Source organism: Gallinula chloropus (genome assembly GCF_964237585.1).
Source record: "Gallinula chloropus genome assembly, chromosome: Z".
Lineage (NCBI taxonomy): Eukaryota > Metazoa > Chordata > Aves > Gruiformes > Rallidae > Gallinula > Gallinula chloropus.
In genome coordinates this window covers 68,026,070-68,040,592 of record NC_140089.1, presented here as the reverse complement: position 1 = coordinate 68,040,592, position 14,523 = coordinate 68,026,070, and the positions used below count along the sequence as shown (strand labels likewise).

Sequence of the window (14,523 nt, the reverse complement as noted above, 5' to 3'; positions counted from 1 at the left end):
TGTCCCCTGAGCAGCACCTAGGCTGTCTTGGATTCTGTGCTAAAGCACCTCTCTGCACACACTGCCAGGGAGCAGACACCCAGCACTGAGGAGTCTGAGATTAAGCATCTAAAATTCAGGGGATACAATATACCTTTCTGGGACCTAATTTCAATCTGCCATGACACTTGATAGCTACAGGGAGTAAATAGTGGAAAGAAAATATATTTTTTTTTATTTGTTTGATAAAGACGGCTTTAATAATCTCATATGAAATCATTTGCATCATCTGCATGTCCAAGATAAAGTTTAAATTCTTTCAGCATTAACAATGTACCATAAATGTCAGTATTCCCATAAAAGTACTCAGGTAACAAGACTTAGTTTCTTGGAATTGTACAACAGGGAAGCAATTAAAACCTGCACCAGAGTTTTGGGTATTTGAAAATTGCACAGATCAGATCAAGCACAAAGCAAGCATCTCAAGCTTCTTTTCTGTTGGTAGTGAACATAATATAGAACAGTACTTTTAAAGATAAAACACCTTTAACTCCTCATTCACAGGTCTGTGGCATGCACCAATTCCTTAAAGATATACAGTACAAATGCAAATTCCATACAAATAGCTATGTCTTTCAATTTATATACATGTGTGATCCTAACAATCTGCCAAACCCTGGAAAACAACATACTGGTTAATTCCACATGGACTTGAGTCATCCCCGGTCACCACTGCCTGCCCAGCTCTCAGCAGCTCAGAGAATGGTACATGCCTTTTTGCCTCGTTCAGGACCAGCTAACTAGTGCTATTAATAGTGAAATTTTAACCCTGAGTTGTTAAAAACAAACAATAATAATAATGAAAAAAAAACAACAGAAAATCTTTATAGGCATATATTTCAATAGATAATAGAACAGGAAGAATATAGAGCACAGTACAGTCATGCTAGGTGACATTTAGGCTTCAATCAAAATATATTTTTTTAAACCTGAGAACTAAGATTTTCGCTACTGCATTAGAAGATATCCCCCCCACTCCTAACAGCCTAGCCTATCAAAATATATCCATAGATTCATTGAATAAGTACAGTAGGCTACTTTGGTGAACAAATCAGTAAGATGTTTTGATTATTACACTACAAGACAGTTCAGATAATCCTCAAATTAGTAGGTTTCTGACATTGAGAATAATGTTCAAGTGAGTAGAATATGAAATGAATTAAGTTCTTAGTGAAAGACCGTATCTCCAAAAATTTATGATCTTCAAATGAAACTCCATACCTTGATAGATTAACACGTTTTTTCTTTGAAGTAACATAGTTTGTAAACACATGTAACAATGTTTATGTATTAACTATATTAATAATAAATTTTAGACTTTATAACAGTACTTCTCAAAGTTTCATTCTTTTAATAAAATGGAGCTGACAGTGTTAGCAACTTTCAACTCAAGGTGAAGTGATTTTTTCCCCTCAGTGTTCAAAGTACTCAGTACTCATCATGCACATTTTAATTTTTTCAAATTGTATCCTCATTTTCATGTATCTTCCAGATAGACATTATTTATCCATTAATTTTTTTATAGGACAGACATGAACAAGTTTTTGAAAAAAATGCCTTTTTTTTTTTTTTTAATGCATGCTGCTCCCTCCACCCCCCAAATTCTGAATCCCAAATAACTTACGGTAAATATACAAATTCTGTTTTGGATGAAAACATACAAAATATACACCATGTAGTGTGTGCACCTAAATATCTCGATTGTCATGTAGTGCAAGTTTCCATTTTGACATTTACTCTTTTTTGGTTTTAGAGACAAGAAGTTTTCACTGATCTTTGTTGATTCCATTTCTTGACACCTTTGGTAGTCTTTGTCCTTTTGTGTAAGCGTGGTACCAGAAGTGGAGAAACAAGACTAAAAACATCGAGCCGTACAGCCAAATAATGAACATGAAAATCGGATACTGGTACGGACAATCATCCATGATGTAGATTTGTCCTATATGAGCTGTAATTATAAGAAACTGGACCTGGAGAAAAAAAAAAGATGAAGAAAAGAAATTCTTTTAAATAATTAACAAACTTACAACAGAAGTTTGAAGTGGAGTGGAGAGGATAAAAGAGCACAGATGCATCTTCAAAGCCCCTCTCCCAAAACGTTATTCCACTGAAAAACACTTTCATAGAGTACAGACAGAAAAGTCCTGGGAGAAACTAAATTATAACCAGCACTGCCTTGGCCAGTTCAGAGAAGAAAGATGGAGGAAGACAGTGTCTGACAAATAGGATGGATAAACCAGAAAAAAATCCAAAAAGGCAACCATTATAGGACTGGTGACATAAATTGCCACCTTCCCGGCACACTAGCATGTGACAAAACTCCACGTCCCAAAAAAACCAATTTAATGGAGGATTTTAAGAAAACCCAAAAATTCCACATAAACTCCAAGTTAATAATCCACTGGTAGTGCCTCCAAGACAAAATTACTTTAAGTTATAAATATTCAAGCTAAATTGTCCTGGGTTACACACGAACTACTCTATTAACACTAGACCTTGTGCAAGAAGCCAGCCATGGCTACTTCTCCCTGCTCCTTCCCCTCCTCCATCAACACCCATACTCGAGCCAAACTAATTTGCCAGCAGCTAAATTTTGAAAATTCATCTATTAAAAAAGCCAAGACTGAAACAAGCATCCAGAGCAGTAACCTTCTGAAAGTGATCTAAGGCTGGTAAATCATAATGTAATTACTGCAAGAGTGATTTTTTTTAATGCTCTGAGAGGGGTAAATTCTCTAAACGTAGCATTTGCTATGAAAGAACAGATATGAAATTCTAGGGAAATACTTACTCCCTTTCCTCAGAACTAGTCATGTTGTGTATTCCCTATATCAATTATGCTTTCTCATAAGTTTACATTCCAATATTTTTTATAAAAGCAATGAGTTCTGTAAATATATTTAACAAGCACTGTATAACTGAATAGCTCGCATATCTAAATCTGGGATTATAGTAAATGCTGAAGTCAGCAGTTTTAAGCATAGAGCTGAGGGAAGCTCACAACATTTCGTTTTACTCTATTAAAACATGAGTAAACCTTGTACCTACAGTGAGCTACACACAAGAACATCACTAGAATTACAAATGTGTTGCATTACATCTGTTAGCCACACTCAGCTTTGGGAGTTTGTGTACGTAAAACAGAAAATCACTCACAAGTTGTATAGTTGTCATGTATTTTTTCCACCACAAGTATTTATGATAGGCTGGTCCCAAAGAACAGATTCCGTAATACGTGTACATAACAACATGGACAATGCAGTTCAGCAAAGCATGAAATGTTCCTAAACCACCTGTAGGAAAAAAAAAAAAAAACACCACATCTATGCATCAGGTTACTTGGGAAAGCTACCTCAGGTTTGTTTTGAGTGAGGGTAGAAATAACACATACCACAAAAAACCCAGCATTTTAATTAACCCTCAAGGTATTTAACCGGAATTGGGTTGCAACCAATTAGGTTGCAACCAATTCTGATTATATCAGCTTACTTTCTCAGAAAAGGCTTATCTAAGCATTTCCAAACCAGCTACAAAACCTAGCTGATCTAATTATCTGTAAAGGTTTCAGTGGAATTTTTTGTTCTTTGGGTCTTTTTTTTTTAATTATTAAAACACATACATAATGGAGATACAGAGAATTAAGTAGAAACTATGTTCCTCCTGTTTTACACCTCTTTTCTAGACATGATGACAAACTTGAAAACCTCTGGAGGATAAGTAATAATTCTCTCCACAACACAGATTCCCAGGGAAAGAACCACAGTTTCAGACAGTAAGTTTTTGGAATCATGTCCTAAGTGAGGGTCTCATGCGTCCACAGTCCATCTCAAAAGCATGCCTACAATGAAAAGGAAATTTAAGGCAATGTACCCCCATCTGGGGCAAACTCATGACTGGAACTGGAAAGATACACACATTTCACAAAACAAGGAAATTCATCCTTTTCCACTGGATCAACTACAGAGTTAGATTACCCTGCTCAAAGCAATTTTATTTTAATGAACACGGGAAATTATAGGAAAAATTGATCCAAGCAGTGGCAGGCAAAAAGTATTTTTAAGAGACATATGAACAGGAAAATACTTAACACCAGGAAGAAAACAGGGTGACATGAAAGCAGACATTTAGCAAGGAGGAAAAAAAAATAAAAAATGAAGGAGGCAGATTTCCATGAAGAATCATTCAAGTTAAAAATAAACCATACTTTGTGATTTTAGTAGCTTCCACTAATCTTCCAGCTTGATAAGTAGATAACTCCTCCAGCTGTGATTGCAAACTGTCTTTGAACCTTAGCTATTTGTATTTTTTAAAATAATTGGAGTGTTCTTACAGTTCAAATGTACATACTTTTTTTGGCTTGCGCAGTGAATAGTCAAAAGAAAAAACAAATAGTTAAAAGCAAATAAAGAAGAAAAATAAAACTAAACAACAGTACAAAAATATGCTCCAAAAAGCAACACCAGGCATAAGAACCATTTCACAATTCTCTGTTTATAACAGATCAGAGAAAAAACAGCATCTCCATTCAAAGCCCTTGTATTTTTTACAAACAAGTTGAAAACTTGATCAGTGACACTATTTAGAAGGACAAACAGTGATGAAACTGAATACAAGGTAATCATCAGCAGGACTGAAGTTCTTGGAAAAAAAATTAAGTTATCAAACAGAACTATATTTGAAAAGATTAGTATAAAGATAGCCAATAGAGTTGTAGGAATGAACAGAGCTCTGCAGGAATGTGGGGGCTATTATTAGCAGAGGACAAAACAGTTCCTGCACACTTTGCTGAAAGTATTTGTCAAATTATCACATGGGAAATTTGAATCTGATGCAAAATCAGAAGCCTGTAGCTGGTATACAGATCTGATGTCAAGATAACAGGAAGAAGGTTAATCACATATAAATGGAAACTTTTCAAGGTTGAAGAGGGACTATTAGTTGCTGGGTTTTTTTGTTGTTGTTGGGTTTTTTTGTTAGGGTTTAGGTTTTTTTCCAAATCTATAAACACACTGAAATGTACGCTGAGAAAACTATTCACAATGTCATCATTAACTTAAAATGCCAGCAACATTTGAGAGAGACATGAGCAAGACACCAGCTTACTAAAACAGAAACTCAAAAAATACAGCAGAAGCATATCCTGTTACACACTAGGAAAATCTGCACACTGGACACATTCAAATGACCCCATCTACCAATTGTCTGGACTGCTTACAGGTCTTATTTTTGTTTTCATACAACAGACACTAAAAGATCTGACTTTATAAGCAGTGTTTCTTTTTATAAATTTGGCATCAATATTCTGGGAGGAAAAAAAAAGTGCCAGAGAACACAAGAAAAAACTCCTAACAACCTCCCTCCCCTCCCCGACCCCAACCCCATTTCTCAATAGAAGCTTCTAACCCACCTCTCCCCAATCCCACCTAGAGATGGGCTAATAAATGATTGGGCCTTTCTCTACTCTGTGCTTATCAGGCTATTCTCACAGCACGCTATACTCACTAGTGGTGCACACTAGTAGTATAGCATAGGAAGGTGCATACATAGACACAGAGAGCATGGAGAAGTGAAAGTAAGCTAGAAATGGACACAGCCTTTCAATTCAGTACAACTCAGTTTCTGTAGTAAGTAAGGTCCAGTTTTGTGAAAGCTAAAGTATTATATATAAATAAACCAAAATTATGATACTTAAAGCCATTAAAAATAACTGCAACAAAACCTGAATAATTTCTTACACAGGCAAAACAAACCCCCCAGAAAACCCCAAAGTCTTCCCCTCCAACTCAGTTGTTAACATTGCAAGACAACAAGTGGCTTTGAAGTAGTTCAAACAGTTACCTACCTCATAGGTCTCCCCTACCACTTCTGATTTTGCAGTCATATCTTTTTCAGGTAATAATGAATGCTCTTTGCTTACACACAGCTTTCTCCCCTGCACTTTCACCCCCTCATGCAAAACCAACACCACACAAAATGCTGTCAAATAGAGAAAATGTGTACTCCCCAGCCATTTAAATAATTATGGTCAATTCAGACGTTCCATGGAATACTGAAGACAGCTAAATTTAAAAACACTGATGTCTGCAAAATTTTACTTCTGTTCAGCTTTTTTTATCTAGTATAATTAGCTTTTATCACCAGAAGACATGAACAACTCAAACTCTCTCTCCACTACCTGGAGCAAATTTGACTCCAAACCACCAGGTCCATGGCATGATGGAATGATGAAAGACATGCAGGAATGTAACTTGGTTGTTTTTCTTACGCAGCACAAAAAATATCTGAAACAGATTTTTAATGAACAGAATGTTACAGAAGACAATCAAGCCCAACATACAGAAAACTCTGCTGGTTGCTCACTAGTATACACTTTAAAACTCTTCACAGTTGCAATCTTGGAAGAAGAAGGGAAACTGAGGCTCTGGATATGCAGGATATTTACAATAGATGAATAGATAAATCCACCTCAAAACTCAGGACAAGCTTTGAAAGCAATCATCCACATTTGAGGCATCATCTACATGTACAACTGACACTGTAAAGTGGACTAGCTTGGATTGAGAGGTATCTAAAAGCATCAGACTTTTAAGTCTCCTGAAGTACTAATGCAAGGCCAGTGAGAAAATAAACTAAAGGACTAGAAACAACAGAGGCAGTGGAAAATATCAAGTTAGAGAAATAGCACATTATTAGGAACACAGACTTGGCTACCCTTGGAAAAAAGGAAAATTTGGACAGAATATATGTAGTTATTCTTAATATTGGTGGGACACATTTTAAAGAACAAACATTGAGGGAAGTATCAAGGGAAAGACATAGCAAGAAAACTGTGTAGAGAGAGGTCAGGTCATGCAAGAAGTAGTATCAGATGGCAGGCAAAGGAACATAGAAGAAGTCTGGTGTGCCAGGAAAAGCATTTGGAAACAACTGACTTAAATACAGCTGAGAAATTACCTTTGCAATAAAATGAAAAAGCTGCTAAGAAACAGGCACCTGATTGGGTGGATTCAAACAACCGAAAAATAAATTTAGGACCAGGACTAATTAAGAAGGACCAGTCTAACCAAAGTAACAAAGGTAAATAGAGGGCTAAATTTGTCAGGCTTTTCCAGTTCTAGCATTCCTGGCCCTTCCCTTACCATTCCTTTTCACTCAGTCAGTAAGATCTTCCTGTGCTGAATCATGAGTGTTTGCAGATGAAAGTTTCAAGGCTAACTTTGCTTGCGGGGTGTAGAACATCCTAACTGCTCCTGAGTCAGTTCCTGAATCACTACTGTTGTGCCTCAAACAACGGGGCAAATTAAATCACAGCTGATTCCCAAAGCTGGTTTGAAAACAGCTGCTGGGTGTCAGTCTAGGAAGAGGGGAAGGCAGATAGCTTCAGGTGGTGAGCAAGGCCTTCCTTCTGCTTCAATACACTGGCACTCAGACTTCCTTTGAAACAGGTTGGAATGCCAACCTGAGATCAAACACATCTATAGTCATGACCCCCACGGCATGCACAGGCGTTTAGAGCAGGTAGGCATGGCAATGTATGCTGTATTCAGACATGCTGATGCAAATGTTCCAAATGCAGAAGATAAAAATCTGAAGATGATGTGGAAAAAAAAAAATGCAGCACAATCAACACTGTTTTTTATCTGCAGTGTTAAGTATTGCCAGAGCACTACAGGTCAGTGTATTCAGCTGTTAAACAGACACAGTTATCAGGGCTTCCTAAGTTTTTAAAGGTGTGTTCCCTCATTAACAATTTTCTGATAATCAAACAACAACAGTATAATGGGACAATGAGTAGAGATAATAAGGGTAAACATCTTGATGGTATTCCAATAATTGAAGGTTGGAGAGCTAAACAAAAAAGCAATTTATGCCCCTAGCCCCCAACATCACCAGTTCTTCTAATGTAAAAAGGAAATATCACTACTACTTTTATTAGGCTACAAATACTTACAGTATCCAGTAATTCGATGAACTTGGAAAAGTAGTAAAGCCAACAAGTTCGTACCATCTGCAAGAGTGAAAACCAGAAATCGTCAAATCAAATTGTCAAATTGTAAGTCGTAAATAACTAAGCAGTTGCAGGAAAAAATAAGTAACTACACAAAGGAGTACTGGGATGAATAAGTGGTATCACAAGGTTGACAGGAATATTTAAGTGTATGTTGTATGTTTTGTTTGGTTTTTCTTTAAAAAAAAAAAAAGAAAGAACATTTTTTTAATCCTGAAGGATTTTTAACACCAAGAACAAGCCAAGAAATTTACTGCCTCTTCCCTTCTCCCAAACAATCAACCCCTCCAGTTAACTCAGGTGCTCTACATTATGCAAGAAGGCATTTCCATTTAGTGCATTCCACTCTACAGCAGTGCATGTGGGTTGTTCAAAAAGCACTTCTAAAAATAAAGTCAGTGTAGCATAACAATTCAGCTTTGTGTTTGGCAACTTACTCTTAGAGCTGTAGGTGACCTGGAGTAGTCAACAATATCACACCGAAATGAGTATCCTGTTGCCCAGCCTGACATGAGAAACTGGAACAAAGAACAGAGAAAGGGCAAAGATTTAACTTTATGACTTCTGAAAAAATTCATTAATTTAGGATTACTTTTGCAACACTAAGCAGGAGGTGAAAGCAATATTAAAAACATGTTGAATCAGCAACCTTGTCAATCATCTACCTTCATATGAGCTAGCTATCATAAAATCCTTTGCTGTTGCAGATTAAGGATTTTCTAATTCCAGGACCACACCTACAGACAAGAACTTTCTTCCTGCATCTATTATTTCAGCATTAGTGGCCAAAGAGGAAACAGCTGCATCTCAAAACCAATGTTAAAAAAGGAACTTACTCTGTAAACCAGACCACAAAAGCAAATCAAACATTTTGAACTCTTCTGAAAAATGCTATCACAGCCAACTATCTTAATATTGAAAAGAAACCAGCACAACATTGTAATACTGAAAGAAATCCAGCACAACAGAAAAATATGGCTTATTAGCATTGGAGACAAGGAATGAATCAACATGCATTGTATTTTTAGTATCTTAATTTCTAAAATTTTACATAGTTAGACTGTATGATTCAATCAGCCTTTCACTGATACGATGAAAAGAGTGTATGTAATAAATACAATTTTGTCTTTTCTCCTGGACTATATTAAAGCTCAGACAAGAACACTTGGGTCACTTCTCTACCAGCCACTAGTTCTACTGTATCTTATATGTTTATAAAGTGCTTCTCATACATTCCTCATCATCATAGACTTAGTTTAGCATAGGATGGGAACAGTTGGACTTGATCTCAAAGGTCTTTTCCAGCCTTGTAATTCTGTGATTCATGCATGAATGAAGGTTAAGCTCCTTTAAAAGACAGTCTGTTTAACTTCTATAAGAATCAGTTGCTGGAATAAAACACTATTTGATACACCACCAAGACAGCATAATACTAAAGCACCCACCAAAGGACTCGGTTCCAAAGAAGGAAAGAACTGGGTTTTGCTGAGCACAAGACAATAGCAGAAATACAGTCTGCTACCCTCTACCCATTCGTTCTTACATGGAATTCTAACATGGAAGTCTTGACAGCAGATTCATTGAATATTGTGTCAGATACTAACAGAAGTTTAATATTTTGTCTGTTGAGGGTTGTAATTAAAACAAAACTGGCACTATTTCACAAAAGGAAGTTTGGTAATTTAAACAAAAAATAGTCTAAATAGTGAATGTGAGCATCTTGCCAATGCTTTCCTCACAACTGTCATGATACAAAGTAGCTGCTGCTGCAGGGCTTTAGAGTGCTGCTAAAAGTCAAGCAGCTCACTTGCAGAAATTTATGCAAACTGGCTAACAAAAAAGTATCCTGCCAATTTGGCACAATGATCTGAAACAGCCAAATAGCCAGATTTAATACAGAGAGGGTCAGCACTAGCTACCATCACGATGGTTTGCCAAACGTGCACAAGGTGGTCATTCACACAGTACTGTTAAATAGCTACACTTTAAAAAACAACCAAAAAGACCACACAAAGGAAAACCGTAACAACCAACCAACCAAATCCCAAACAACAACAGAAAACCCCAGCCAACCAACAAAAAAACCCAAACCCCAGTAAACTCAGACATTAGTTATCACAGTTTATTTCTTACGTTTTATGTATATTTCTACATAGTCTATACCATTTATGGTTAAGGATTTTTAGGTCATTCTGCACATTACACTATACATCAGACTTTCCAGTCTTAAAGTCTAACATTTGCTTAAACTGTGGAGTACAGCAAAATCTCAACATACCTTTTGAGTATTTGCTACTCAGAAGTCTAACATTTACTATTTTGGGATTGGTGTGTGGAGGAAGGAAAATGAACAGTAAAGATTTTCATAGTTTGAGTTTTGGATGGTTTTGTTGTGTTTTTGTTTTTTTTTTAAAAGGATGAAGATCCCAAAAGTTTATTAACATTTGTAATTTAAAAGGCAGGTCTAACTCAAGACTGCTCCATAGTAAACATATTCTGTATAGTGTTTGAAACAGTGTTGACTGACACATAGTAGGACAGAAAATATTACAACAAACTATGAAAAACACGTAGTCTGCTTTACCTGCTACAGCCCAGGGAAATTAAATAAGCTATGAGAATTTATTATTTTGAAGTTTATATATAATGACATATAAAATGTTTTATGATCTTTCTTTCCAGGTATGACTTATTCCCTTTTTTAAAATATCAGCTCATTGATTTAGCATACTGCTTAGAGGAATGTAATTACAACAATCAGAATAATAGCTTTTTGAGGATTGCAGAGTAGGAATTATATTAATAAATTCACTAAAAGTTAGTATTTAGAGACACAAAATAATACACGTATTGCAAATAAAAGTAGCACTTACTTCATAAGTCATATATAAAGAGAGGGCTACCACACTAAAATTATAAAATGCCATTATCTGCCTGAGTTCAAAAGGCTTTTTATTTTCCATGAGTTTGGGTCCCAGGGAAGTAACAAAATAAATGTAGGTTCCAATGATAAAGGTTGTTGGAAAAGGTGAAGACATAAGCGGCCAGCCTTCCAGTCTTGGATCTAGAGGAGAGAAGGAAAGAAAAGAAATCGGCTATTTCCAGTACTTACTAAATCCTAAAATGGCTACAGAAAGGTAATTAATTCTTAATGGTTTAAGCCTATCACATTTCTGTGTCCATTGACCTCAGATCCATACCAACTGGATAACAAGATTTAGCAAGCTGTAGGATTCAATGCCTCTTTCTGTATCACTGCATACGACGTGAGGAGCGGACACAGAATCATGAGTGACGTGCTTTGCTGCCTAGAGCTCTCCTTCCTGAGAAGTCTGTGTTTGCAAACCTGAACAGGGCTCAGAGGCAGCAGGGGAAGGCAGTGCACAAGCAGAGATCACTGACGCTGCCTTTCCACATGAGACTTCATTCTTCTGGAAAAGCATTAACCTGATTTCACAAGTTCAAGTCACAGGTGCGGAGTAACCCTGCTTTTCAAGGTCCCTGAGGAATACAGTGTTACACCTAAGTACAGGGATTTTAAAGTTAGATGACCTCCTGTCCCACCAGTTGGTATTCATTGCTTAGTAATTGAGGCATGTTCTTGTTCAGATACATCACTGCTTTCACAGCACCATAAAACACACACTTTCATATTACAAGACCCCAGACAGTAAAAGTGCTGCAAGTTTCTCTCCAGTAACCACACATGTAAGTATTGAGGAGACCTCTTCCTATGCATGCTTCGCTCCCTCCTGCTGCTGCTGAGGGGGACAGGCTCTCCCTCTGAGCTTCACCAGGATGCCACTGCACCCTTCTGTGGTTCATCACCAAGCTCCAGCTCATCAAAGACTTCCACAATTCTCCATAAGCAGGGGAACAGAGATGAACTTAATTTACTTTTTCAGTTTATTTTTATTAACTGACTTTTAGAAGATTTCTTTCTGAATTGCCTCAAACTTAACTACTTACTCAGAAAACTGCTGCTTTCACTGTTTGCTGCTACATTTTGGGGCTGAAATTATACCACTGCAATTTTTCTCAAGTGTTTAATTCATGACCAAAGGTCTTAAATCAGCAATTGGCAATCCACAGCATTCAAGCAACCCAGCACCCATGAGACCCTCTGATGTTATTTACAGCTAATGGAAGTTTGAGGAGGAAACCACATTACAATGATGCTCACGGCAGGTAATATGCCCAGTGCTGCTGCCCATGGACTGACAAGGACTGTCAACTACAGCCCTAGGCACCTTGCGCTGCAAGAGGATCACCAGCTCTTCACAACTGACGGCTTTTTCTTCACCCAGCCCTTTTACTGGTACTTCCCCACTGGTCTTCCCAGCTTGATCCTGAGGAAACCATGTCCCACTGCTAGAAGTATGCTACAGAATGCCAGTTACAAGCACTGGTAGGCAGGAAGAGAAGGAATTCTGTAGTCATGGACACTGCAGCAGAAATTCTCCATCACCCAGCTCCATCCCAAACCACTTCGCCCCATGAGTCACACTGATAAAAAACCCTTCTCACTTGCACGCTGTAGTACTACAGAACAAGATAAAAGGTTCTCAGCTATGCTTGAAAAAGATAAATTAGTAATTTTATTGAATAAAACTTAACAGCTTCTCAAGTTTTTTCCCCAGGAATCAAGTAATTCCTGTCACTATGTGCCTATCAGACTGCAGAGCACCGCAACAGATGGGTCTTAACCCCAAACTTCAGATCTTCTCTTGTCATTTTTTGGTAAGCATGCAGAACTGGAGAGCAATGACACTGAAGCCAAGCATGTTTCATATCGTCATATCAGCTCATATCCGCATACCAGCTGCAACAAGAGACTGCCATTCCTCTTCAAAACAGAACTGTGACAGAATTAATTACTCTGAAGGTTAATTTTAAGTTCCTGTAACTTTTCACTTCGCAAAAGCAAAATACTGTAGCAACATGCATCAAGCTCAATTAACTCATAAAACACTATTGTTGGGTAATGAAAGAGGGTTAAAGTTTTACATTCAGCAGCACATGAAAAACAAACTATATATTCAGGCAAGCCAGAAACTTTACAGAGGAATCACTGTCTGCACTTGATTTAGCCTGAGATAAGCCATCTGAGTTTTGGGGTTTTTTTCCCCTTTTTTAAAATGCAGAAACTAGACTGTTCTTTATAGTCAAAAATGTCAATAGGTAACCCAGTAAGTTGTACAAACATTTACCTGAAGACAAACCTACTTGAAGTTGATAAACAATACCCCTAGAAGAGCTACACATTGCTATTCAAAATCACCGAAAGTTAGTAAGCTTGAGATTTAAATGACTCACCAGCATCTTTAATCCATTCATCATACAGCAGTACAGCCTTTGATGTCAGATTGCTGAAGGCCATTTTCCCTTGATTAAGATTTTACAATGCTGCCTGCAAGAAAAAAAAATGCAACAGAAATATGAATTTTTGTAATTAATAAAGTCAGTGAAGTGTTCTGGGAAAGATTTTCAGGAAACAAGAATGTAAAATATATAGGAGATGGCTAACAGAGCAGCACACACGTTAAACACAGAACAGAGAGCACTAGCTGACCACATCGCATTGTGCTTGGGGCTAATTTATAGTTGAGCTGTTACGCACAACAATATGATTTTGTAATCTTTACATACCAAACAAGGTGCTTCCATGCCATAAAGCGTTATCTCAAGGAACCATGCTGTCATTGACCGTTACAGTCAAGGGGAAAATATAAATAAGGAGCAGCTGCTTAAATTAATTTTTATTACCTTTTCCACTTAAAGTCCAAGTCACTGATACATGAAGACGTTCAGCTCTGCAGCATTTACTATTAAAAAACTAAGAAGTATTTCTAAGGTAGGTGGCAAGGAGGAAAGGTGCTAATTTGTCTGCATACTCTTTTTAAATACAATAATTAGCCATGTTATAATTAGCATGCAAATCACACTCTGATGAATCAACTGTTTCCACAGCAAGATCATGAAGTGTCATTGTACCACCAGTAATACCATTAACTCACAAAAATTATCCAGCACATCCAGTTTGCATGCAGCACCACCTACACATGTAAGACTTTTCAAAGAAGTATGCTTATATGAATACTAATTTTTGCTCCAAAATCAAGTAGTCATCAGCCCTTCCCTTGTCTCATTTCCTCTAGAAAATAGCTTTTAAAAATCCCAATGCATTTGAAGGTGCTCTCTCCTATTGCCACTCAGCATCTCACTTCGCTATACAATTTCTCTCTCAACCCCAGTGCAATGTTCCCACAGTATTCACCTTTGTTAGTCCAGCCTGCAGCACACCTTGATAACCAGCTCCTTTCCTCTGGCTGCCCTTCTGCATCTCCTCCAGGCTAAATTAGCTGCAGGTTTGGAGAGAGAGTTCTGCCCTAATGATGGTAATGTCTCTATTTTCTCATTTCTTAATACTCCTAAAAAATAATGTCACCCTTATCTCCATTTCTACAAGTACATCC

The 14,523-nt window shown here is 37.2% G+C and overlaps 1 protein-coding gene across 1 annotated transcript; it reads right to left on the bottom strand.

Annotated features, from left to right (window-relative positions):
- Positions 1-1,805: 1,805 nt before the first annotated feature.
- ELOVL7 (ELOVL fatty acid elongase 7) lies at positions 1,806-13,427 on the bottom strand (the record flags this gene model as incomplete). Its single annotated transcript, XM_084278615.1, has 7 exons — positions 1,806-2,009; positions 3,196-3,332; positions 6,215-6,320; positions 7,991-8,047; positions 8,485-8,565; positions 10,921-11,111; positions 13,364-13,427. The coding sequence occupies 7 exons, from the start codon at positions 13,425-13,427 to the stop codon at positions 1,806-1,808; spliced, it is 840 nt and encodes a 279-aa protein (XP_084134741.1).
- Between the last annotated feature and the right edge of the window lie 1,096 nt (positions 13,428-14,523).